Below are 26,810 nucleotides of genomic sequence, written 5' to 3'. Positions count from 1 at the left end.
AGCAGTGTTGGGGGAATTTTTAAGTGTGATGGCACGGAGGTGTAATGTTTAATGTTATTCCAGACTTGATTGAAGCTTCCCCTTGTAGTTCCTTGTGAAGTCCAAGACAACATGGAAATTATCCCATTGTTGGTTTGACATTGCCACAGTGAAAATTTCTTGAGTGATTGCTATTACTACTTACAGTCTAAAACACGGCAAAGCTGTATTGCTGTAGGACAGTGTCAGAACTGATTCCTGCTTCTTCTGATGTCAGGTCTAACCTAGTTTCTGTTCTTCATGTTTTCTCAAGAATCTACATATTCCTGATGATATGTGTGTGTGCGTTCCACAGACACTCAGCCCCTTGCCAATATCAGTTGTTTTTAAAAGACACAACTCATTGGTTTTTAAAAATGAACATTACAATAACAAAGCTTTAATAACATTTGGCAAATAAATATGAGTTGTAGGAATGAAGGTGGGATGAAGATACTAGAATCTGTGTTTTCCTTCATATGGGTACCATCAGAATTGCACTAAGTAAAACACTGTTGAATTAAAATGAACATAATGATTTTTTAATTTAAATCAGAAAAGAACATTCTTTTTTCTGAGTTAGTGGTCTGGTATGCTTCCAGAAAGTGCTGTGTTGCTGAATTTATAGTCTGTAATGGAAAGTATTAAATCAAAATCCTTGTTGGATTTTGAATATTGCATGACATATTCTGTGGGAGCATGAATATCAAATGCCAACAGTATCTGGACTCATTATTACTTAGATTTTCATTATGGCTTGTATTGGACAAGGTTTTCATAGCTTTATGTCCTACTGCACTGTGAAGACTCCTAAACATTAAACTACTGACAAGATCCACTCAGCATGTTACTGCTTCCTTTCTGCTTTAATGCCTTTACCTCTTGTGTAAAGAGATTGATTATTGTGCATTGCTTGTATAGAACTAACATCCTCAAAAACTTCACACAAATAGGCACGGAGACATATTTTGTTAATATGAAATGCAGATGAAGATTCCACAAGAGGGATGAAACTGGGAACAGTTTATGTTTTGTTCTTACTCAACTGAAGCACCTTTTAATATAACCTAACAACATGCTCTACCCAAAATTTAGCCTAAGATATAAAGGAAAAAAAACACATAATAGCAGAAATGTGTCCCTTTAAAAAAAAAAAAAAAAAAAATACATCTTTCTCCTACCCAGCACATTTCATTTTGTTTCTAAAGTCACTTTACCTTTGACTGAAATCCTTTGGTATGTGATCAAATTCTTGCCGGCTGTTTGCTGTTCCTCCAAATTGATAGGCATGTTCAGTTGCCTTGGGATTCATTGGCAAGTGGCACTGAGGCTCTCTTTGAAAATTCACTTGATACAGTTTTTTCAGGCCAGATGAAGGCTGTGAAATCTTGTCTTTATCTCTTCCCACCTTCACAGAAAAAGAACTATTAACCAGAATTTTTAGCTAAGATTGGACATAATAAAACAACAGTATCATTTATATATGAGCTAGTAATACATTGTTTCCCTACATAAATACCAGCATTGTTTCCAAGTCAAATTTTCCTTGAACAGATCTACTACAAATGCTGATATAGGAAAGAAGAAGGGATCAACAAAATACTTGTGTAGCTAACATAATTACAATTAATTTTTTTTGCAGTTTTCCTAATTAAATCTTTTTCTCTTTGCTTTTAGTGACATCAGCTATATTATAAGCTTGAGAGGATATGCTTGGACTAAAAATTCTGCATGCTGGAGGAAGGTTTTTTCCCCATTTATATTAATGTGTGCTAATTGTACCCAGTAAAGAGCCATACAGAAGTAGAAGAGAGCAGAAGCAAGCCTGTTGCCTTTAGAATACAGAAGAAATCAAAAAGGCTTGTTTCTGAAGTACTGCTTTGAAGAAGTCAGGTATTTTATTTCAGAGTTCTAGCAGAAGAGAATGATCTAAGTGTAGGCCAGATAGATAGTGTCAGTACTATAATTTCCAGTGATGGAATATATAAAGGAACAAGTTCCTGTTCATATATGTGACATTGTCTTTATGCATTTTAGATCCATAATTAGGAGAATTTTGAAAAATTCTAGGGTGGTACTTGAGCAATTTGTAGCAGACCTTTTTATTACGGTTTCCTTTGGCTTTTGATGAGTTTTTTCCTTTCTTATGGAGAAGAGCAACTGGAGGAGATTCAACAGGGCATCCATACAAAGATGCCTGAACCTTCTCAGAGTACTTCTGGAAATCTTCCACTTCAACCTCTTGATCCAGCCTGTGTTTCAAAGAGGAGATGACAAGAACAGGTTTTTTTTCTCAAGTATTTGAATTGTCTGCGTAAAAATCTCAGAATTGTAAATTTATAGTTTATATTATATTTGAATAGGCTGTTTTTCATTCTTGGATCATGGATAAAGTACAGATTGATCAGCCAATGTATGGGTAATGAGGACAGCCTATACTACATCTGCCTGTTTTATATATGCTGGCATAACAGAGAGAGTCAATCTGCAGCGTTAAATTCAACTTTAAAATCTCTATAAGAACATTTCATAAAGCAATTAAAATCAACACATTATGACCATTTTTGCATGGAAGTCCTAACTTCCCCAGCTTCCATGAGATGCCTTAATATAATTTTGTTTCAAAAGGCAGACCTGAAAGCTATATAATATAAATGCAAATTACAGCTATGCAAATTATTCATTGCACCAGCAGCATTAGCAGGTGCAGTGCTGAGACCTTGTTTCATCAAGTTATTCCCACCTTAACAACATCTTAACCTAGCAGATCTGTGCCAACAGATTCCACGGCAAATAAGGTAAGAATCTTATTCACAGATGCTGTCTAGCCTCACAAAATGAGACAGGAATTTTTATTGTGACAATAAATCACTTCTCATGAGCTACTATCCAAGCTGTCAGGCAGAGCAGTGACTGCCTGTTAATGTGTTTGGGAGGATGTTACCCACCTAGTGAAGTAGGCGTTGCTTATGCAGCCAGTGAAGTTGGCTTGCTGTGTTCTGAGGGGAGAGCCACCAAAATAAAACTTTTTGATGCTGTCTGGGCTTTTCCCTGCTCTGTCCTTTGCTGGGTTCTTCTTGCTCTGTTTCTTGTCATCAACAGTCAGCTCGTACCTGCAAAGGCAAAGCATCCATTTCACAGGCTAGCTTTGGAAATGCCAGTGCCCATGGTCAGACAGCACATTACATGCACCCAAAATGTTCCACTCAGTGCATACATCACTCAATGGTAGTGCTCAAAGGCACAAGAGGACATTTTTCTTTCAACTGTGCAATAAGTAGCAGTGCACTGGCAAAGTTGTGAACAGAGGCCTATGGATTTAATATTACCCTGCAGTTAATCGTGATGTCCAAAATAGTACAGTGAAGAAAGATAAACTAGGGGATTGCTGATGAAGGGATGGAGCCAACATTTGGGTAAAATAAGATCCAAGCACATTTAATCCAAGTTAATTATTTAGGCCCCTATCCCTTTTTCCTTCTCTTTCCTCACAGTGCATTGGTGTTTGAGTTTATATAATGCTTTTTTCCTAATCTGATTTTGCAACCTACTAATTGTTGCAGAAGTCAGGAATGATTCTCTGGCTTTAATAAGAAATTGAGTATCAGACACTGATTTGTTTTGCAAACGCAGGGAAACATGACAATCCCCAAGGTTGTTCCAAGGCACCTTTTCACGTCTTCAGCTTTTCAAACTGTGATTCTTGGATCTCAGAAGTCACAAGTACAAACCTTTATTTCCATTAGGAAAGTAAGAATGCTTGTTTCTCATAGGCAAGATTCTTAAAGAAAGATGCTTTGATTATATGACCTTCTAAAAAAAATTTAAACATAGAAACAATAGAAAAACATATCAATAAGCCAAAGCTTTCAAGTCTTTCAAGGAGCACAGAGAAAGACTTATTCCCTACTGCTGTATTTAGTCATATTTGTGGCTGCCAGTGCTAAAAATATTTTTAACATGTTTCACTGTGTATATCCCACATGAATATGGGATACAGCTTTATGTGAAGATGCCTCAATTACTTTAGGGTAAACTGGGAATTGTTTTAACAAATTAGAATAATCAAACCTGTTAAAAAATTAATCTCATGCTAGCTTTAAATGTTATTAATCTGTTTTCTTACCTGAGAACAAAAAAAGTCTAAGCTTTCAGAAAAACTGTTATTTTCATTTTAATAAAAGTTCCCATCATCTTGAGCTCAGGCCCAAGCTGCTAGTTTTCAATCACATTTAAAAATCAGTCACTTAAAAAAAGCCCCACTCAAGTGTCACTTTAAAAGGGGGTGTTAAAAGATAATGTGCTTTACAAGAAATATTTATGTTCTCAAGGTAGGGAATAAAGGATTCTATACAGCTTTACCTTTCTGGGGTGACAGAAGTAATGATGAAATGGGTTTTTCCATCATTGTAATTTCTTTCTGGCGACTGAATTTTGGTTCCACTCGCATTTAAAACCACAGCACCTCTCTCCATAGAGATGGATAATACATCTGACTGAAATACAGACAAAAGCACCTTCATAAGCAAGTATTACACAGAAAAAATAATAGTTCTGTGAATATGCCTGTTGTATTTATTTTTCTTCTGGCTAATTTCCTTATTTGCACTTTATTTGCAAAATGATATACTCTGAGAAGCAAAACAAGAGATTATATCATTAGAATTTATATTCTTGCCAGTTTTAAAGCCTGGATTCTGGGAATTCTGCTGCTGATTATGTCTCATGTACCTGTCCCATGAGCTCCTTCCATGTAGCACAAATGTATGATGTTTACATTTTATTTGTGTTTCTGGTACCCTGGTACTGTACTGAGCAGCTGTTACTGCGAGATTCCTGCTCTAAAAAAAAAGACTTTTATTTTTCTAATTCCTTCTGATTGGGCCAGTCCAATCGCACAAAATTATCTCAGAGATAAGTGCGCTATGTGGGTCAGGCATATGGGATCACTGTGCCACTAGCAGGAACACCCTCAGCTCCATCAGAGCAAGCACTGCCACTGTGCGCTGGTAGGAATCGCTCTGTCTCATTGTGCCAAGCGCTAAATAGCTGAACTTCTGTTTGCTAAGTAGGGCACTTGGAACCTCACAGGATTAGAGCTGTTGAGTTGAAAACCTGAAGTGGCGTGTGCGAGGCCTCATTCATGCAGACGATGTGGGGAACTGACACGGTTACTGATTTCAATTTAAGGTAATACTCTAGGCTGCAACACGTGAAAGTTCAGAAGTGGTTATCGGTGTCACACAGCCCTCCCTGCTGCACTGCTGATGATATTCTGCAGGCATAGCAGAACAGACATTTGGGGGTGGTTGCAAATGTTCTGTCATCTGAGCTCATGCTCACTGCAGATGTCAGTCTGAGCCTGAAGGATCTTGGGATGGCTTTGTCTCACACAACATTTTGTGAGTGCAAGTCCATATTTGTGCCCATGTCACACTTCTGAGGGGGTATTTTGAGCAGCCTGGCTTCCCATAGCTGCAAAGAGCCATTCTCAAGTGCAGCTTTCCCAGTCACACAAGGAGGTCTGTCTGAGTGCCATCTGGGAATATAGGCAGCTTTCTGACTGATTTCTGTCAGCTCAGCAGTGCTCAAAATGCCGTGCCACTAATTCAAACAGACTTTGCTTCTAAGGGATTGGATGGCAAATGTCAGGTCCTTAATATTATCTGTACTTTGGTAGCACCTGCAGGTCCAAGTGGGGATTGCAGTGCTGCTGAGCACAGCGGGCTGCTCTGTGCATTTCTGCCCTGAGGGCTTCAGCGAGCACAGATGTTAATGCATGTTAATTCTAGGCATATGAGCCTGTTCTCTTCTCAGCATCAAAATGACGTCGAAGCATTACTGGTTTTCATCTGTAGATCAAATGCAAACTGCAAAAAATGAGGTCACCGGTGAATGCTTCTGTATTGCAGGCTACTTTCTCTATCATGAAGCCATAATATATTATATTATACACAAATATATATAATATACTTATATATAAGTATACACAGTATATGTAATAATACAAGGAATTGTGTTATTCCCCTAGTATTCTCCTGGGAAAAAAATTGAAAAGGTAAAATAAACAGTAAAAAAATAGATACTTACTCCTTCAGAAGAGTAAAACAACAGCCCGCTGGGCTGCAATGTCCGGAAATTAAAGCCTCCTTCGAACTCAGTAAAGAGGGACACTTTTTGGCTTGATGCAATGAAGCTCTCACCATTGAAATATGCATTGCGGGACATCTGTGTATTAAATAAAACAAAATTACAAGTAGTGCTCAGAAGACATTCCATTAATACAAAGAATGAGTCTATTTATTTATTTATTTTAACAGTTGCAGCCAGTTCAGTTATAAAAAACAATTTTTTCCTGCATATCTTAACCTAATTTATACAGGCTTTCCTTCACATCATGGGAAAATATTGAGAAAGAATAGCAATTTTAGACTAAGTCAAATTATTCCCAGCTTCTCAGGATCTTGGGCCCATCTTAAGTCTGCTGATGTTAAAGAGCATGAAAAGTAGAAGCAGAGGGGCTCATGCCCCGGTCTGAGCTGTGTGGCACTGAGCCATAGTTCCACTGTGATATATTACTTTGTGTGCTGTTCTGGGTACTGGGGTATGGTGGAGGGTGTTGGATGTGGTGGTCTATAACCCTCTGAGTTCCATGAGCAAAGCTAGGCCCAAGGTAGAACAAATTGCAGATAGCTTCCGTGTTGACAGAGGGTGAAGCTGTGTGATGAGTTCTACAAGTGATCCTTCCTCTTCACAGGTTTGCAGCGTGGCTTTTGATAGACACAGCCACAGGATGAAGACCCCAAACACTGTCTGGATTTGCCAGCCCTGTGTTGTAATGGACAAATGATGAATGACAGAAGGGACCAGAAGCCAAGTGGCAATTTTCTCAGAGCTAATGCTGGTGCAGTTGGTGTGTGTGTCACAGGGGAAGAGCTGATCTGACTTTCAACAGAGAACTCATTTGAAGGGTGAATATTTTGCTGTCTTTTCCATTTCACACATCTGTATTAGGATGCATGTAAGGATGATTCTTCTTGTATCTCTAAGGAAAAATGAATTACATTGGAATATTCCCATTCAGAATACAGTACATAATTTATTTCAGATTGAGGTTTCACACTGCAATTTCACATATGAGAAGAATTTTAAGTGAAACGCCTTGTGCTACAGCTCAGAGTGAAAATTGGGTATTATGTCAGCAGACTTAAGAGACACACACAAACCCCCCACCTCTGCCAGTCAATGAGTGCATGGTCATTTCCTTGGTGGAAGACTGTCTTTCCATTGTTTGGAGTAAAACTCAAGCTCCCAGCTATATCCATTGTCCAAATTTGTTGTTATGTCTCAAATGGTGTTATGCTTACCAGTGAATCCTCTGGGCACCCATAGCTGATTCCCAGGGTTCCTGGTTCTTCCAACAAGTTGAAATCCTTCTTTTGGAACTGGAAACCCTTCATGCAGCCTTTAAAGCCGATACTTCCTGCCAGGTGTGAACTAATGCTGCTGGACAACAATGCCAAACAAGCTGCAGTTAGACAGCCCTTGCATATCTGAACAGGATTTTATTGCCAAGATGTTCTAAAAAGCCTGGAAGAATGTTAGTCATGTGCCTCACTAGTGCCCAATTCCTGCATCTTTATGTAAAACAACTAATGAGCCACACTTGATGTTTTGAAAAGTCAAGATGCACCTTGTAGTAGTTGTAGTAAATATTATGTATTTATAACTGCTTACAGTAAAAATAAGTGGATTTTTATCTCAACATTTTGTCTTTGAAGAGAAGTTCTGATTTAGGTTTCCTGTCTTGCTTTTGCTATCAAGCTTAATTCTTGCCTTTGCAAGCAATTGGGTTCTATTTCTTAAGAAAAATACTAACAGAGGTCAGGGAAATAAGAGTAAATTCTACTTGCTGATGTGTGGGTTCACATACTTTTAAATGAGAGCAGCAGGTTGGCTTCCAGGATTCTTTTTATGTCAGATTTGAAGTAGACAGCACAGCAGTGTATCCCAACTGCTCCTACTCATTACTCTCAGTTTTTCAACTCCATGTCTTACCAAGAAACTACAACATTACAGCACAGGATGAGTATAATTGAATTTATCCTCACAATTCTCAAGGTGCATGAAGAAGTAATTTGCCTAAAATCACAGTGAGTCTGTGACAGGGTCCAGGAAGGAAATTACATGGGAGCTACCTCGTACCAGTCCAGGAGATAACATATACACAGGAGGAGTGAAAGTGAAATCCTGAGTTTGATCTGGCTGCCTGTAAACAATCTTTGTCTTTAAGCAAGATGTACCTCAGCAGTGGGACTCTCTTCACCTCCTGAGACATGATACTGTTGCCATCTGCTACCTGGACTTGTTGTCTATGAGTTATCTCATTGTAAGGCAGATATTTGGAACATGGCAGAAGAATCAAGATCTGGAAATGCCTATTTTTTTGCATTGGCAAAAACCAGACCATCAGGTGAAGTACAGATCTACATGTACATGTCTGAAATATGGTGAGAGGAGGAGTGATGTAGGGGCTTAATTTACTCCTCAGTGAAATCAGCAGGAAGGCAATATCAACAGGAAGGCTCCTGTCATTCTTACTGGGCTTTGGACCAAAGTGTGGAGTATCAATTGACCATTATAATCTTTACTCTGATTGACCATGAGGCTAGCTGGATGTGACAAATATGCCTTTCTGTTAAATGCCACAATATTTTCTAGAAACAGGCTTAAAGAAAGGCTTCTGAGTTAATTTATTAACTCAGTTAAGAATTATGTTCCCAGTGCTCCTACCTACCCTTAGCTTTCTGCTGTATGCAGTGACTGAGGTGGGAGCAAAATAACGTATAGGGGTACTTACAGATTCATTTATTTGGGGAAAAAAGGCAATTGACAGAGAAAAGTGCATTTGAAGTGAGTGAAAATTACGCTGCTTTAGAAGAATATTAGACTAAGACTAGAGCTAGTTTCCCCATGCTGTTGCTGCCCTGCAAAGTATTTAAATGTGAGGCTGTCTGCATAGAGGAAGCATAAATATCAGTAGCAGATAGTAGTAGCAGTAGAGAGAGTACATCATCAGTAGGATACTAACTTTGGCTCCTGATGAAAATACAATGGTGCCACCACATTTGGCCCATACTTTTTGATACCCTTGTCAAGAGAATGAAGGCTGAGTACAATATCAGAGACAAAGTTGCAGCTCTGCTTAAATAATTTCTGTATATATTCTTTAACATTATAATTGATAATATTTTTACAATGCCTATGGTCTTTTTTTTCTTTTTTTTTTCTGATACAGCTTGTTAATTGAGATGTTATTTTTCCTGCTTTGACAGTACCTTCCAGGTGTTTTTCAGAATAACCACAATCTGCTCAGAAAACTGCAGGCATAATTCATGTGATCCATCTTTTATCCTATATTTCTGAACAAGTCTCATCTGCCATTGAGCTGCTCAGTTGCCTAGATTTCTAGGTCCTTCTGGGCTTTTTCAGTGTTCTTTAGGCTTGATTAATGAAAGTAATTTTCACCATCCTTCTGTATCTTTCTAGATCATTAATGTATTTAATATCAACCCCGAGAGAGACCCTTTGAGCATATGCTGTAGACTTTTTATACTGTGAAAATTGAAAAGTTACTATGTCCTATTTTCTTTTTCCCAGCTGCTTTCTAATTCACTGCAGCCTTTTCTCTCTCCACTCCACTAGTTTTCTTAATAGCCCCTTATGAAAGACATTTGTAAAGAACTGTTTGAATAGACAGGTAAGTTATACTCTGTCCCTTGCCCACCACTTTGCTTGCATGTTCAAATAATTACATGGGATTGAAAGGCATAATTTTTCTTTACATGAAGTTTTTCACTATCTTAAGAGTTTAAAGATTAAGTATTTTATATCTCAGATGTAATTTTTCAAGTCAACAGAATAAAGAATGAAATTTTACCACTAAGTCCTAGAAACTGTTGTGCAATATTGCGCTTTCCTTTTTTTTAACACGGAGGGTATCCCTGCTAGCAGTTGTGACATTTGAAACAGCAGCTGGATCCTTCTGAAAATTTTGGCCTTGCTGTCTGAGCCTGGAATGAATATTGGCTATCAGAAGAGAATACTCTTCTTCAAGTAGCCAGTCTGCTCTCAGAGCATGACCCTGGGGTCCGGCAGATTCCTACGGCAGGAAATGAGAGTTACACAGTCTCCTGAGGTTAAACTGCATTTCTGTCAAATGGTACAATGGGAAAATGAGACCTCTTCCTTTCTTCCCACACTACACAGAGCCAGCTGACTTAGATCCAAAGAGAACCTGAGATGAATCAGAACTGAAATGCTGAGTGGGAAAAAGATCATCTTTGGATTTGAAAGTGCAATTGGTAGAGGTAGAGGTACAGGGTCTTGGTCAATTTTTTCAGAGCAAGGAGCAATAGCAATTTTATATGTTGGTCTTTGAAAATGCCTTTTGTTTAAAGAACATAACTGTTTCTGTAACCCTTACTAAAACTGGCCCAGTTTCAGTAGAATTTAACTGTGCTGGATCAAGCCTAATCTTCAGTACTTAAGAGCTCTGAGACACTTAGAAGAGTGTCTGAAGAGTTGTTTTATATAAGGTTGATGCCAAAGAAATTGTTTTATTGTTACCCCTTAAGGACAGGCCATACAACTTAATTTACATGTGGTGATTAATTGAAAATATTCACTGTATCCCATTTGTAAACCAACCTGGAATGCAAGATCTCATTAGGTGCTCCTCCAATGTAAATATCTGTGAATGGCATTGCTGTTCTTTCATTGTCCACACTTTTTATATGTCTTCTGTCTACTACCAAGATCATCTTCTTGGAATTGTGATATATAATGGAAATCTGAAAAGAAAAGCATGTGCTTAAAAATGTGATCTATTGTAAGCTGTTATGGTGATATTGCAAAATTGATTGCATCTTTATACCTTTTGTTTGAAAAGTTCCTACCATTTTACAGAGAAATTGTTTGTAAATTGGGAGAGGCTGACAGTGATTACTAGTAGGAAGTTTGTTTTGATGTCACTATTTTTCTGATGACTGAATCCTCAGGATATTTTAATTTTGAATAAAGCATATGAAAGCACTCAAATTCTTCACTGTATCAAACAGATGTGCTCTGTAAACTTCAGAATGCTTTCTTGATTTATCAAAGAAGTTAGGGCATACTTGTTAAAAAACTTCTTTAATTTTCAAAGCATAAAAAGCTTAATTGTTCTCTGCTTAAATTTGAATAGAATTATAGCTGTAGTTTTGGTCACTAATCAGACTTCAAATTTGCATCAAATAAAAGGCAGGAGAAGCAACTCACTAAGGGGGTTTTACTACTGTCACAGTTACTCTGGCTTAAAGCAAATTCCCTGAAACCAAATACAAGTAGATATTTTACATCTGCCAAATTCCATAAAATACTGTGCATATACAGAAGGTTGCTACCAAGTCAACTCTCTTTTCAAATGAAATGGGAAATTATTTTGTAATACAGCTAAGGTGGTCAAGTTAACATAATGACATGATTTTACTTGAGGAAAGTTTTACATTTGATATAGAGAATTGTCCTTGATACAATTTCATATAGAATCAATAAAACTTTCTCCCATATGAATGGTCCTGTCCTTGGCTAGTAATACACACAATCTGTCTACAAGCATTGATTTATGAGGAGGCAGGGACAGACTTCCCTTTCCTCTGCTAGGAACTGGTGGGACTTGCATGCAGTCTGCTCTTCTGCCTGTTCTACCATATCACCACCTACATCCTCATCCTTTTATGCCTTTCATGGGCTTTGGAGCAGTTATTTCTGCTTGGAGCTTCTGAGATAGCTGGTCAAATGGCTGTGATAGCAACCACATCGGTACCTCATGAAATTTAGCGTCGTTAATCCTAGCCTTCTTCATGGAGTCCTCGAGAAGCATGGGGCCGTTGCTGAAACCAAAGTCATAGCGGAGGTACAAGAAACCATTGTGCATCTCTAGGCTGAAGAACATGCTCTGTGTAAAACAAAAAAGCAGTCAGAAAAGGACTATGTGGCAGCAATTAAAAAAAGTTAATGAACAGCATTATGAGACTGACATTGGAAAAAGGATGCCGGGAAAGAAATTTTCATTTGCAAAATTGTAACACAGTTTCTATATTTTTATAATATATGTGTATGTATGTACATGCACACGATTGTTTTAAAAGTGGCAGTTTTTGGAAGACTTGGTGAACTGTTTCCTCATAGAAATAGTATTTGGTAGTGCAGTGATGTCACTATTCTTTACCATGGAAGTATTCCTGATGCAAGCACATCTATTCATGGTTAAAATAATACCACATGCCCTAAATGAAAGATATTACACTGATAAAAGCAATGTTGTGCTGAAATGACTGTATCTGCATTAGCAGCTTTTATCACAGTGTCTGTAATCACTCAGGGTTTTGTCTTTTCACAGCCCTGATCAGCACTGATGTAGTTACTGGAAGGTGAGCAATAGCTAGAGTGTATTTACTATGTATTTTGTTTCTAGAATTCCTGACTGTACTTAATGATTTGGTTTCTGTTCTCTGGCTGGGTAACCTAAACTTCATAAGCAGGAGTTGCACTTTAGAAAACCTTTAGGGACTGCTTGAAATGAAGATCTGCACCCTAGAATTAGCCTTGTTCCAAAACTGAACATAAAAAAACAGAAAGAATAGTTTACAGTAAATGTGCATCTGGGTTAATGCTTTCAATGCTAATGTTTTTCTTCTCTCCTAGTGTTCATGCCTAATGGAAACATGGGAACAATAATTCTCAAAATACTACTGCAGGCCAAGAACAGCTGTCTTTGACATAAATGACCCCACCATTTATGTGGTCACATACATTTATATAGAAGTCACTACTTAAAGAGAGTAGGTTTTAATCTAGCACTTTTAAATGAAACTGCAGCTTGGGCTTGTTCTGAAGAGAATAAACTTGAAAATGAAACAAGGATTACATTCCATATTTATGAGCTGTCTTTGCAGAATTGAATAATGGACCAGCTTACACGGACTTTCTAAAAGTGCTTGTGAGTAGGCGTGATCTCCCACAGCTGATATCCAACTTGAATGCAGTTTCCACTGACAAACACAAAGTGCATACATCTCCAAGAAACCTCTAGGTGCTTTTGCTTGGAAGAAAAATAAGTGCTCTGCAATAAAAGCTCTTAAACTTTTAACAGCAGCTGCTTAGTCAAAAACTCCAAAGAATGAAGGTGATTGGTAGCATGCTATTCTGCAGAGCAAATTGCTTCCCATGACCCTCTTCTGGAAGTAACTCTAAAGGCAAACACTAGAGAGTAGCTCTTCTAGTAAGAGTGGATTTTTTTTCCTTCTAAATGCTTAAAGTAGTCCTACATGTAGGTGTCTACACAAGTGTCTGTTTGTGGACTGGATAGAAAAATATTTGGTTTTGTTTTTTCTAGGTTGTAATTCACACAGAACTCATGCGCTTGATGTGGAAATACCCAAAGATCAAAAAAAATAAAAGGTCCGCATTTGTCTTCAAACTCTTAAAGAGATTGCATCACCCTCACACTTGAGGAGAGCTCCTGACATTTAGATCAAGCCTTTTTATTTGGACTGTGCTTTCTACTTTCAGAAACTTAAATATTTAACTCTAGTACACCCTGAGACATAGTTATAAAGTGGCAGCTACCACAAAGTGGCTGCTTCTTGGGAGTTACTTCACAGAAATTTTCTGTAGCTTTGATTGTGCATTCACATTTAAATAGAGGTACAACAGCTCAACTGGAGTCTATCTTGAAGTATCATCACAGGGATATGACCAGTTTGAAGTCCTGACTGTCTCTGGATAAAAGCAGAGTCCAGCTCAGGGGTTTGGCTTCCCGAGGACTTTGCAGAGCAAGTTCCAGTTCCCACCTAATATATGCATGCACCAGACAAACGCAAAGTATTTCCTCTTCCCAGAAGAGGAAAAAAAACCATTTTGGATTTTCCAAGATATTCTAGGTACTGGGGAACTTGTGGTTCTAATGGATAAAGAGAACCAGCAGGACTTGGTACTCACCCCATTAATCATCAGCAGGATCAATCCACTGTCTGTAGGCGTTCGAACTTCGATGTCAAATCGAGTCACCTGGCTGAATTTTCCCCTTCTCTCAATGTTTCTGGCCAAGGCATAGCCAGAGCCATCAAAGAAATAGCTCACAGCCCGGCTCTGAGTGAAAGCCAACTTATCTCTATGGAAAAACAAGCAGAGAAGGGTGAGTTGGCATATACCCATTTTACTTTAGGGGAACTTAAGTGCTTTTACATACTTTATTGAAATAATTATTCTGAACTTCTGCTTCTGCCTAGCAATGCTGAGACTGATGAGTTCCTTTCAATTTTTTTCAGAGAATTTTTTTTCCTGGGAAATAATGTGTAGCTTTGAAGGTGCATTTAACTCCTTCATCATAACATTGTGCTTTTATCCTGTGCTATATGTAGAGGAAAAATCTTTGCTTGTCCTTGTAAAGTGATAGGCCCAGAGAACTTCCACGTTATAAAGATACACAGCTATTTCTATTAAGAGCTTTCTTAGTTTGTACAGAAGTCCACTTGAATTCTCCAAGAACTTTAGCTGAGTATGGACTCTGGTATGCTCTGTTCTGGAGAGCAGCAGCTTGCACTCCCTGTGGGAATGGCGTGAGAAACTCATTTTCTCTATCCCAACAGTTCCTGCATTTCTTCCCAGTGCAGGATGCAAATTACACTCCTTTTCTTTCCAGAGAGGTTCCACTGTTGCTGCCTGTTGTGTGAGCAAAATGCCTGCTGTGTCTGTGCTAAACGAATGCTGCAGTTAATATTCACTTCTACTTTAGGAACTGCATTTCCCAGTTTGTGAATGGCTTATCTAAGGAATATCTGTTGTGGCTTCAAGTGTATGGCAGGAAGAAAGTTCTGTGTAATCTCTTCTAGCTGGGGGTGGGACTACACTCAAGGTTATCAGGCCCACTAGACCTGACTGGCTGTGGCTGTATCACTTGGAGCAACGTGATTTGAGTCAGGAGCTCTGCCCAGGCAAGCAGTGGGGTAAGGAGGGAGCCTGGAGCAAGCCCCAGATAATATATATATATATATATATAAATGAAACTCGTTGACACAATTAGGAGCCAAGAGCGACCAAGTTCTTTCCGGGACAACTCAATACTACTTTCACTTTTTTAATCTACAGCAGGAATGAGCCACCAGGACTGGCACCTGTAACAAACAGCAGAGGCAGGGTGAGGATGGGATTGTCCCCTACCTGGCACAAGGTGGCGATGTGGTGGTGTCGATGTTATAGACGTGCTTGAAGTTGTACAGGCTGATCACATCATCGTTCAGGGTAGCCAGCTCCAGGCAGCCGATGAAGCCAGGTAGGTTTAGGCTAGGAGGGAGCTGTGCAGAGGACAAGGAAGAGTTAAAAGGGGAAAGGTGGCACTCTTTAGTTGGGTGTTGTGAGAGCATTTGTGCCTGGGATCAGTTCTGTCCCCGTGCAATTCACATTTTCAAAACAAAAGGTTAATACTGCTGTGAATAATCTTCATAGTCCTTACCATGACATGGCCGTTGGGCTGTAAGTAAAAAAGGAGCACATAAATGGTCTCACAGTGACACAATTAGGCCAGGTAAGGCAACTGCAAACAAAAACTTATTTTGTAGTTTTGGTGTGAGTATGCTTGGAAACAGGGAAAAAGGCTAAGACTTTATTAATAACAGAGCTTACTCAATGTATGTGAATAACTCAGTAGATACTTCATATCTAATGCATATATATCCTTCACGGCCAGAAAAAATAACTCCATACCATAATTAGGGAGAGAGAAATGAGAGAGCTCTTTAAACCCAGGAGGCTGGGATTCAAAATGTGTGCCAGTGGGTAATCCTCAGTAGGTATTATTTTGAACAGCTAGCAGGATCTAGAAACTTCTTCTTTTAACAAAGGCCACTGCAAGTGGAATTTAAACAGCCACACTTGTGAGGGGCAAAATGCAAAAGAATAAAGCTACCAGACCTAGGCCATTCTTTTTTATAATAAAGTATTTTGCCTGTGGAACAGGTGTGATAATAATAATAGCTCTTGTACTTCAGAGTTTGATCACTATTAGTAGCTTTTCTTAATATTTTCAGTATTTCCATTTTCTTATGATACAATAGTAATGATAATAAAGCAATACAGATTATAAGTAGCTGTAAAAGAAAATTATATTCTTATCTGCAGCACAGATACATTTGGTAAATGATCATGTTTTCTTTATTCTTTTGTTTCTTCTATTTTTTGATATTATGTTAAACTTGGGAGTTCTATTGGTTAAGTGGTGCATTCCATATTTGCATAGTATGTAACAGGGAAGCAAAAAGCTTTTAACAAATCAGACTCTATGTTAATAAATAAAATATGAGGTGTCCTTTTCTAAGGGGGAGGGGACCTATCAAATAATACCATGAATCCTTTTCTTCCTATTTCCCTTTCCTCTTTCCTTCACTCTTTTCTTTTTCCTCTGCTCTGCTCTGGAACAGACCTGTAGAGTTAATTTGCTGGGTGACTTTTTGTATGTGCATGTGTGTATGAAACTGTTATTTAATCTTCAGTCCTATTTCCAGGCAGTTTGCACCCAGGGATCAATAATCCAAAATTCCTGCCATGGCATATATATAGTAGTCATAAAAATGCCAATCTCAGGAATGCATAAGTGTATTGAGTTACTCTTTCTTTGTTTTTATGTTTTCAGGAGAGCTGCTTGTGGATCAGTATTTGGATCTTTTTAACACCTGCTACAGTTAGCTTAAAGAATTTAAGATTCTCTAGGTGTGTTTTTATTAAGCCATGCAATTTTCACAGCCAAGATCATTCATAGGAAGTTTTAAATCCCAAAGCAGGAACTGGCATGTTCACAGAAGCAGGTAAGTGAGGTGCTAATTGATGCTATTAGGAACTAGACTGAAGCTACTGTCTCACATGGGTCTTCAGACATATTCTCCACAGGCAACTTCCATGTTGTTATAAGTCTGGATTTAAACCAGTGATAATTCAAATAAATAGCTATATTGTTAGTTTACCACAAGATCTTAATATTAACTACACTTTTCATTTTTGTGGCAGCTGTAAAAAACAAATTCCAAGTACAAATAACTCATTAGCATTGAAAAATACTGGTAGCCTGCAAATTAAGTTGAACTAATAGGCCTTTGTCTATGTATGCTATTTAACAGCTAGCAAGCCTTCCTTTTAGTACTTTTCAGGAAACACCTGATCATCTTACTTGTATGACAAAATATGTTAGGGAAAACTTCTTCACCATGGCTAAAAGTTTGAGTCCTAAGATGACAAATGACTAAATAAGGACTTTTTATTTATCAACCATTTCTGTGTTTAAATGGAAGTCCAGCAAGATTAGTTTGCACTATTTAATTTTGAATAGAGAATGTTTATCTGACCAACCTTGAAGCCTGGAGGCACTCCACCAACATAGAAAACAGCATTTTCAGGTTCCAGGTTAAGAAGGGAGCCAGGACCAAGGACCTCTCCCTTTTTGATGAATTTTTCTTCAGCTGTGCTGCTAAGACTGGGCACAGTTAAAAACATTTTGCCATGTCTTCCGATCCTGCAGAAAAGAATTGTAAGAGAAGAGAATTTCAAGTTGTCCAGCCTTACAGAAATAAAAACAAGCCTCCAACTCCAGGAAGAGTTTTATTTCCTTAGAGAAGACTAGCAATTAGGAGGTAAAAAAATGGGAGGGACCACAGACACTATCTCTTCCTCTCTGTGGCCCCTGGGGGGTCTTGGGTCTTGGCTTTTCAAAAGCAGGAAAAATTTCCATTTATTTCAACAGGAGTAGAACCAAGCACAGAAAATTCCTGATGGGAAGTTGTGACACAGCCTTTAATGCTTGATTTTTCCTATTAATTATTTGATTTTGGGGAAATACACATTATCACTTTACCTCTCAATTTTGATGATGCTGAAGTAAGAGGGCCAGGTGCTGACTGGCTTGGCATCCAGAGGTATCTCCACGTCTTGGCCCCCCAGATTATAAATGTACACAAGGTTGTCATTTTTAATTGCAAGGCCAATGTAATGTTTTGCCTAGAACACCAACGGAGAAGGATGTTAAAGATACAACATTGAAAGAGATTTAATGCAGGACATAAGTTAGGGGTAAGCTTTGATAAACTGAATGACACCTTTAAATACTACCAAAAGCTATTTAAATAGAAACAAAACCTTTGTTCTCTAATTGGTTGCTTTCACCACATAAAACTGTACAGAAAAGAAGTCTGATATTTTACTTTATATGCATTTTGACTGAGGTAAATTCAAAGTCATGAGATCTCTGCTGACCAATAATTAGTCATGTTCAATGGGAAGCTGTTCAGTATTATTTAATGTGCAGTGCCATGTGCAGGAAATAGTCTAAAGCCTAGGTATTATGCTGCAATTAAATATTCTGCCAAGAGGTGTTTCAATTGATTTATATTCAGCAGACATTCTTTTTAGGAAAGCTTAAAAATGAAAGCCTGCCTCTTTACCTTCCCAAGTAACAGATTGCCGGAATGATACCTGGCTTGTGAGTTGTGACTTTTTTTTTTTTCTCAGAACCACAGTTTAAAGAACAGCTATTTCAAAGTAGTGATGAGGAGTGTACAGAGTGTACAACAGCAGCACAAGCCACAGATAAAGAAGCCTACTTATCTTGTGGGCCTGTGACCTCAGAGATTTGGAACTGACACTGTCAGCAGCATGAACTGATTAAGGCATATCTCACAGAAGCCAGGCAGGTGACATTAACTGCTTCAGAGCACTTTGGTATTGGCAGAGGAGATAGCAAGTGTGGCTCACAGCAGTGACAATCAAAGCAGTACACTGCCAGGCAGTATAATTTTCTTTTTAGAGAGAATCCTTCATTGTTTGGGGTGACAAGTCTCAAGGACAGGGGTCTCAGGAACTCCTGCTCTTTGCTTGTCACAAAATCAATTATGGTCATAGAGCAGACACCTCTAATTTTGAAACATGAAGAAACAGTGAGAGGGAAAACTGAAGGCAAATAAATTTCGAACCGACTTATTTTTTTTTTAAAAAAAAATATGCATAAAAATTAACTCTGTTATTCTCTTACATTTTTGTTTCCGAGGTACAAAATGAATCTGTCTGGAGAGGCTGCCAGCTGTGGGTTGTCTTTGTGAAGCTTTATGTACAAGCTCATGGAAGTGAAAGATTTCAGTTCTTCCACGTTGATCTTTGGATTGACTTCAACAGCTGATTGGCCTTCAAACATCATGGAAACTTGGACCTGCAGTTGCAAATGTGCAAAATGAGACACATGTTGCTGCCTGGGGTCATTACCTAAGGTAAGTGTGTCACAATACTGAGCCAGCAGCCTTGCTTACTGCAAGAGTGGAGTTGGCACCTGTATACTGGGCATGTAAAATTGTATGTTTGAAACAATCTTTTCTGGAAGACACTGTAAAGAATATGGAGGAAGTTATTTTAAAATTAATTAAATGTCCTAATGAACTCTGCTTAAGTATATTCATAAAGTAAATTACATTTCAGTGGGAGATAGATGCGTGCTTAGTTGGATCAGGGCTACATTACTGTGTATGGAACATAATGAAATTCTTACACGGCTATAAAACTTCTGCCCATAATTTGTTTCTTTGCTTTGGGAATTGTATGACCATTTTCTGTTCATGAGTAATCCTGTTATATTACTGAATCTACAGTGATATTTATGAGATGCTAATAGAATTGTAAAACTGTTCATTTTAGTTCAAAATGCTTTCAACATAACTAATGTTTTCAAGTTTAAACACAGTATACCAGAATCACAAAATACATTTTAAAGAACAGTCAAGCACTACACACAAACTGATTTTTCCAAGTTATATTCTAGCACTGTGAACATACAATAGTGCACTGAATTTTTTATTTCTCTGAATGAATTCAAATATACTTGACCTTGATTTTCTTGTTAGAGAAAAAACCCTCATTATTTATGTATGGTAATGAAAATGTTTTTTTTTTTTCTCTATTAAATATATGTGAGCCAAGGATTCTCTTACGCTGCAGAAAATTAATTCAAAAGAAAGAAAGAGAAAAAAAGAAATGCTGTCATCTCAGAGAAGCTTACATTAATTGCTGTAATTATTACTCATAGTAATTAGCTTTGTAGGTAATTTGCCTGCAAATTGTAGGTAATTAGATTTTGTTGTTCTGGCCATCTTGTACAATCTTTATTGTCAATTTGCTACTGCAGTAACAATAGTCTACCATGAATACTATGATAATGTCAAATGCTTGCAAATAGTTGCTGTAAAGATTTAATGACCTCCAATGTGCTTTGTTCATCCAGTTTTGGGGAGGTGACAATGTCCAGGTTTGGGCTTCTAGCATAGCCTGAGAAAATAGAGTTTATAGTAAGATTTGATTATTAGCACTAGTAACCAAATGTCCCAAAAGTCCAAAAGTTTTACCTTGCTTGCTACACTCCTGGTCTGAGCAATTAACTCTCTGATCCGCTGAATGCTGGAAGAAATATTGTTTGCTGGTGCCTTCTGTTCTACTTTTCGCAGTTTGTCCAGGAGTTGAGGGAAAACTTCTGTAAGTTTCTGCACTGCAGTTAGAAAAGAAGAGAGAGCTTAGAGGTTTGTTTTTTTGTTGTTTTTTTTTTTTTTTTTTTCCCTCTTTGAAAGGCTGGTTTTGCATCAGGAATATTCCACCCTATCCTCTTAGGTTAGCTCACCTGTCTCCTTCTGCTTTCTGGCCAAGTCATAACTACGATGTGTGAGTCATGGTGATTTCAGAAAGGATAGTGACTTCTAAGAATCCAGTATTGCTAAAGTTTTTGGAAATAAGTTTGCACAAGGGACACTATGTTTTCTTAGGACTCATGGGTAATACTGTGGTGTGTTACCTCTGTTACTGTGTGTTACCTCTGTTATTTTTTCCTCATGGAACTGTGCAAACATTAATAGTTTTAACCTTTTAATCTTCCTTTAAGACAAATGAATGTTAAGCCTAATTTTTCAGCTACAGCAATTGGAGCAGAAGGATTGTTTCTTCTGCATCTCACTGGATATCTGTGGCCGACCTGGGAACTGCATCTAAGAGTTATGGTTCATGAGCTCTTCAAATTCACTGTAGGGGAGATGTATAGGCTGTTTTCCTCAACTTTCAGCTGAAAAAGATTTTCTCAGCACTTTTTTTTTAGCCAGAGGTCACCACCCAGATAGCAGCAGTGGCTGCACAGGAGATGTGTTTTCTTGTGGCTCACAGTCCACTATCATGACAAAAACACTGCCAATTTCAAGCTGTGGTAACTGGCCTGTGGTGGACAATAGAAGGCCTTAGATGATGATGGTGGTGTATGTGCACTTGAACTGTGCTTAGTTCCTGCCCCAGCCCTTGTGATTGGTAACCTTGTTAGTTTTCCTGCCTGCATCTGCCAGGGGTCATGAATTAGAGTCCTGGACCTTTGATCTTTTGCTGCTGTGTCTTCTGGTGGTACCTGTGCAAGTGTCATTGTTATTGAAGGGAAATGCAGGGGCTCTGTCGTCTTCAAAGTGAGAAAAGTCCTTTCCCAGGAAGATAAGCAGAAAAATTATCAAGAAGGAAAAATAACTACCCCTAATTATAATACAATTTCATCACATCAGATTCCAATGACATGCTGCCCTTTGAAGGATATTTACACATCACATCATTTTTCATCTTTAATTAAATGTAGGTACAAGTAGCTGAGTATAATGAAATGAGATATTAGCTGCAAGGCTACATGCATATAAGAAAGATCCAGCATTCAGAGTTAATTTTAATGACATGGATTCACTGTAAAGGTTAAGACCAGATTTGTAGGGTTTGAAGTAATATTTTAGGGGTTGTCAACTTACATCCACCTGCTCTTGTGTTCTTCCTGTCATGTTTTTACCTTTGTCTGAGACTCATAGAAGGGCTTGTGCTGGAAGGGACCTTAAAAGATCACCTAGTTCCAAGCCACCTGCTGTGGGCAGGGACACCTTGCACTGGTCCACATTTTGAGAGCCCTACCCAACCTGGCCTTGAATATTTCTGCATGAAGACTTCAGAGAGGCAGGTAAAGGAGGTAATCATCAGATATAGGAGACTGTATAAAAAATGGGATGAGGACCAGACTCCAATCACTTTTCTGTGCTTCCATTCCGCATTGAATAAGCCTCAGCCTCATTCATATCAACCCAGAGTATGAGAAGACTCCATGGATTCCTACAAGTCTGCTTGGTTTTGGATAGAGTGAAAAATCTGTATTTGCCAGTCCTGTCCTGTCTCTGCATGGCCGTTTTCATCTGTGTTTTACTTTCCAAGTTCTGTTGAGGAGTGGGCTATCTAGAACTTTAGACCTTCCAGTTTTTCCCATTTATTCCTGAAGGGCCTTATGTAGTGGGAGTTAGTAATCAGCTATTCTGCATGAAAACTTCACTTTACAGAAAGTAAAGCTTACTGTACATTAAAATATCATAATTTTAATGAATCCTCAAAGAATTACAGTAAATTTTGGATATAATGGTGATTCCAAAATGTGTTAAATTTTCTACTTAAAAAAACCCAACAAACCCCAAGTCAGCTTATAGGAAGGTTTCTTTACCTTTCTCCATTTTTAAGGCAAAAATACTTCAATCTCAGAAAATGATTTAGCAAATTGCAGCCACGTTTTTGTTTTTTTTTTAATAATCTGCAACTGAATTGGAATTGTGTTTGATTCAATATTTTAAATCCTGGATTTTCTGTTTGAAATTTGATTTATTAAACCTGAAATGCTACAAAGCATTGCTGTGCAAGAAAACACAAAACTAACATCTGTAACTACTAGAACTATTGTGAAATCACAATATAAATCTCTTCCTCTTGGCCTTTATAATGGCATTCTTAAACAGAAGAACACTGATTTTGATTTATGTCTTGGAGATGAAGGTGAGAGTGGAAAAGAAAATTGGTCCTACCCAGTGATAAAATACGAAAAAGAGTAGAAGGGAAATTGTCAAGGAGGAAACACCCTGACTGTAACCTTACAGACACTTTCCCCTTTCATGTTTTCCTTCCCAAACTGTCTGCCAGCCTCTCTGCTGAAGCCCACCAGTTCCCTGCACAATGGCAACACGGACTATTCCCAGACAAACTACACAGCCAAGACATGCTCTCACCCCGCCAAACACCAAGTGCAAGCTTTATTCAAGGGCAGTGCAGACAGACATGCCAGCTTAGAGGTTTCAGCTGCTCTGGTAGTGTTATTGGCATGGAGATAAGGTGTTTTGGTGTTCCAGGCACCTGTCTGAGCATTTGTTGTGACTTTCCTTTGGACTTTGATGGACATTCCTCCTGTCAGATCAACCTCTCCTGGCAGAATACACAGCTTATCTGGGAATGCTCCACCATGCCTGGCATGTCTACATCTGTCTTCCTGGGCTGTGAATCACAGTCACATCTGTCTGGAGCACTAACTGTGCCAGCCTCCTGTGTAGCACTGATCTCCCTTCTCAGCTATTTCCACCTGATCTTTCTGGCAAAAAAACACCTCATCATACCTTTAAGCAAACAAATCAAATGCTTTCAGAACAAAAATGCCATGGAAAAGCTTCCTCCACAAATGTACTAGGGCACACTTTGCTGTAGGCTGCATATTAGCATCTTTCCAGCAGTTAGTTTGTGCTCAGAAGGGCCTCCAGGAGCTCAGATATGAACAAGTATTTTCAAGGTGACTCCCTACCTGCAAGCCCACCATCACAGGGAAAGCATTTTTTCCAGGAACATCACATAGAAGCTGTTCTTGTTCCTTTTTGGGAACATACCAAGGGAAAGCTGGGCCATTTTAACTCTTTACACAGAGCACCTCAAATGCTGCTGGAAATATTTCCTCCAGTACAAGAGCTAGTATGAGCAGATTTTTTTGAATCCTGAATGTCTGCTGGCATTTTGAGCATGAAGAGCCAAATGCAGTCTGTGTTGCTGCTCTACCTACTAAGCTGGCAAAGGTAAATGTTAAATGTAAATCAAGTGTAAAGGTGAATAAAAACAGAAAGCTTCATGTGTAAGCTACAGCACACTGTTTCTCTTGGATGTTTCTCATCATACCATTCTCATCATTCCCTCCTGGGAAGCCAAGCATATCCACATTTGCATTATTTTACATGGTAATTAGAACCCATAGCCTAAACTGTGCTTTGTGGTGATCAAAAACATTTTATAGCAATGCAATCCAATCCAAGTGCTGCTATATTAACTACACTCTTACGGAGCTCTGTGCAGTGACTAGCAGTGAGCTTACCCATTCCCAGAGGGAGAGGTTCACTGCTCCCTTTTGATGAAAAGTTCAGAGAAATCTGAGTTTCCTCCAGTTCTGGAGCCAGAAATTGGGACATTGAATAGCACTGAGTTTCTTCTTGTGAAGAGTATCACTTCTATGGCAGTTCTTGGGAGCACTCATTTAACCAAAAATACTAGGGGTAAGGGTCTTATTGATCTTGAAATTCTGAAAATAACATGACTCTTGGGATTCCCCAGCTAAGAGGGAAGACTGTGACTTTGGAACACTAGAAGCAATGGTTGGGTTGGGCTCATAACTCCATTTACAGTAAAATGACACTTGAGTTGCAAACTTCCTGACAGAAGGAGAAGGGATTTAGGGCAGTAGATCTGAGATTCAGACTTTCTGGAGACAGAGACAATGAAATTATGGACTTTCTCTGGGACACTTTTAGGAGGCAAGACATCACTGAACAGGCCTGCAGGTGATAGTATCATCAAATGTGTGAAGGAAACTACTTGTTCTGGATTTCCAACCTCCCTTGCAATAAATATTTTAGGATTAGTGAGCCTTCTGGGCAGAGTCAAGAATACATGGAGCAATAAATAGTGCTACTGTAATCAATTTTTTATTCCAACTATTTTAATTTCTAGATTGATTATTTTCTTCCCCAATTGTTCTTTTTCTTCCTTCTACAGTGACTTCATTTCAGCTTCATCTTCACAACTCTTTTTCTACTCTTGCCTATCATTTCCATTTCAATTTTGTAGTCTGCCTTAGCGTTTCTTTTATCTTTATATTTGCCTTAACATTTTCATAATAACTTTTCCAACATTTCCTGTGTTTCCAATAATAAAAGTGGAATTAATGTGATGTTTACAAGCTTCTCCAGAAATCACCCTGCTTAAATATTTTATTTCCTCCTTTATCCTCTTTGACCCCTTTGTTTAGACTACGAGCTCATCAAGTGAGGGACTATTTCTTCATGTTTGTACTCCTGAGGACAAAAGGGCTCTGTTTTCAAATGCTTCTCAATGTTAAAAAACAAACAAACATAAAACCCTAAATCACCAACCATAATAGCAAGAAGTGTTTAAACAAGCTGTTTACCATGTGATCTTGGTACCCTGAAAAAATGAGTTAGAAGTCAGTAAGTCCTCAGCACTTAAGTGTTTAAACAGTTTTTGGAAGTCCACTGAATATCCAGTGTTTTTAAAATATAGTCAAGACCTAGACAACTGCTAATTTTTGAAAATTTTCATGGAGGCAAAATGCTACAAGATTATGTGCAATGAATATGCAATGTAAACAATTCATACAATGTGTTATTGCAATGATTCCCTGATTTTTTGACACTGAGGAACGGCAAACTTCAGGCCACCATACCTGCATCCCCAGCTGAATGCACAGCACTGTCATATGCCTCTGAATTGTGCTGGAAGTCTTGCAGGTTTTGGGACCACAACTTCACGTTCTCATCCATGGGGGTTGTAGCCTGTGTTACTGTTGTGGTAGCACTTACAGCCTCTGCAGTCTTCAGCTGAGCTTGCTCCAAACGCTCTCTGGCCTCCTCTACAGAACAAATAGGGAATGATAGGAAATTAACTCTTCAAATATTCAGGTGTGTTTTGTGTCCCATCCTTCTCCACTCTCTGTCTTCCCCCTCTCCTTTCTCTTCTTCCCTCCAGTTTATATACACTGAGCATGATGTCAAATGGAATGGAATATTCTTTTGGTCACTTGGGGTCAGCTGTCTTGGCTCTGCTCCTTCTTAGCTTCCCCTGCATCCCCAGTCTCCTCATCAGCATGGCCGTATGAAAAGCAGAAAAGGCCTTGCCTCTGTGTAAACCCTGCTCAATAGCAACAAAAACATCTCTTTTATTATCAAAATTATCAAATCTGTGTTCAACACAAATCCAAAATACAGCCCCATGCTAGCAACTGTGAAAAAAAATAACTCTACTGCAGCCAAGACCAGCACAAGGCACAAGAAGAATGTTGTTAATTTCATTATGAAAGTGTTAGAGCTGGGTATTTGATATCTAGGTCTGGTAGTGTCCACAGTGATGAACTCCTAGTAGCTCCTTCATATCCATATTCAAAGATAAAAATGTGCTCTTGAATGTATGAATATAAAGCATCATAAAGATGAAGTTCCCCTTCTAACCTGTCTCTGCTGATTGCATTTTTGCAATGGCTCTCATCAGTTGGCTCCGCAGGGAACTCATTCTGGCAAAAGTGCCATTGACTTGCCAGCTGGTGTCTGCAATGGTGTAACTGCTGCCTGTGGGGAGAAAAGGGGAGGTACAGCTGAGGGGCATCAGAGTGGCATCTAAAAGGGTAAATTCGGTCCTGGGGAGGTATGTAGTTAGACATTTAATACACTATATACCGTATGACATGGCCTCTTTTAATTTAGGGCATACTTGCACTCCTGACTTTACATAATCTAAAGGAAAAACCAGCCCTGCAGCACCCCTGCTTGCCACAGGGTGTCTTCCAAAAATCTGGAGAG

At 38.6% G+C, this 26,810-nt stretch overlaps 1 protein-coding gene and 1 long non-coding RNA gene across 3 annotated transcripts in view; one reads left to right on the top strand and one right to left on the bottom strand.

Annotated features, from left to right (window-relative positions):
• The window catches only part of LAMA4 (laminin subunit alpha 4), a 99,189-nt gene that overhangs the window by 11,629 nt on the left and 60,750 nt on the right, over positions 1-26,810 (bottom strand). Inside the window, exons 16-31 of one of the 2 annotated variants that reach the window (XM_015621773.3) lie at positions 26,463-26,579; positions 25,682-25,867; positions 20,493-20,632; positions 19,136-19,309; positions 17,963-18,105; positions 17,461-17,623; positions 15,283-15,416; positions 14,062-14,233; positions 11,885-12,016; positions 10,729-10,871; positions 7,386-7,524; positions 6,109-6,246; positions 4,381-4,514; positions 2,967-3,131; positions 2,117-2,270; positions 1,236-1,426 (exon numbers count right to left, since the gene is read on the bottom strand). In XM_015621773.3, the coding sequence (XP_015477259.1) occupies positions 1,236-1,426; positions 2,117-2,270; positions 2,967-3,131; positions 4,381-4,514; positions 6,109-6,246; positions 7,386-7,524; positions 10,729-10,871; positions 11,885-12,016; positions 14,062-14,233; positions 15,283-15,416; positions 17,461-17,623; positions 17,963-18,105; positions 19,136-19,309; positions 20,493-20,632; positions 25,682-25,867; positions 26,463-26,579 (2,425 nt within the window). The remainder of the gene's footprint in view (positions 1-1,235; positions 1,427-2,116; positions 2,271-2,966; positions 3,132-4,380; positions 4,515-6,108; positions 6,247-7,385; positions 7,525-10,728; positions 10,872-11,884; positions 12,017-14,061; positions 14,234-15,282; positions 15,417-17,460; positions 17,624-17,962; positions 18,106-19,135; positions 19,310-20,492; positions 20,633-25,681; positions 25,868-26,462; positions 26,580-26,810) is intronic. The other variant, XM_015621774.3, reaches the window with a different exon arrangement.
• LOC107201855 lies at positions 14,176-19,237 on the top strand. Its single transcript, XR_001520430.1, has 3 exons — positions 14,176-14,257; positions 16,751-16,922; positions 19,151-19,237. It is a non-coding gene; the product is annotated as an uncharacterized LOC107201855 (long non-coding RNA).

The sequence above is a fragment of the Parus major genome, chromosome 3 (genome assembly GCF_001522545.3).
Source record: "Parus major isolate Abel chromosome 3, Parus_major1.1, whole genome shotgun sequence".
Lineage (NCBI taxonomy): Eukaryota > Metazoa > Chordata > Aves > Passeriformes > Paridae > Parus > Parus major.
Note: the sequence above shows the minus strand (reverse complement) of the source record. Positions and strands in the feature narration are given on the sequence as shown.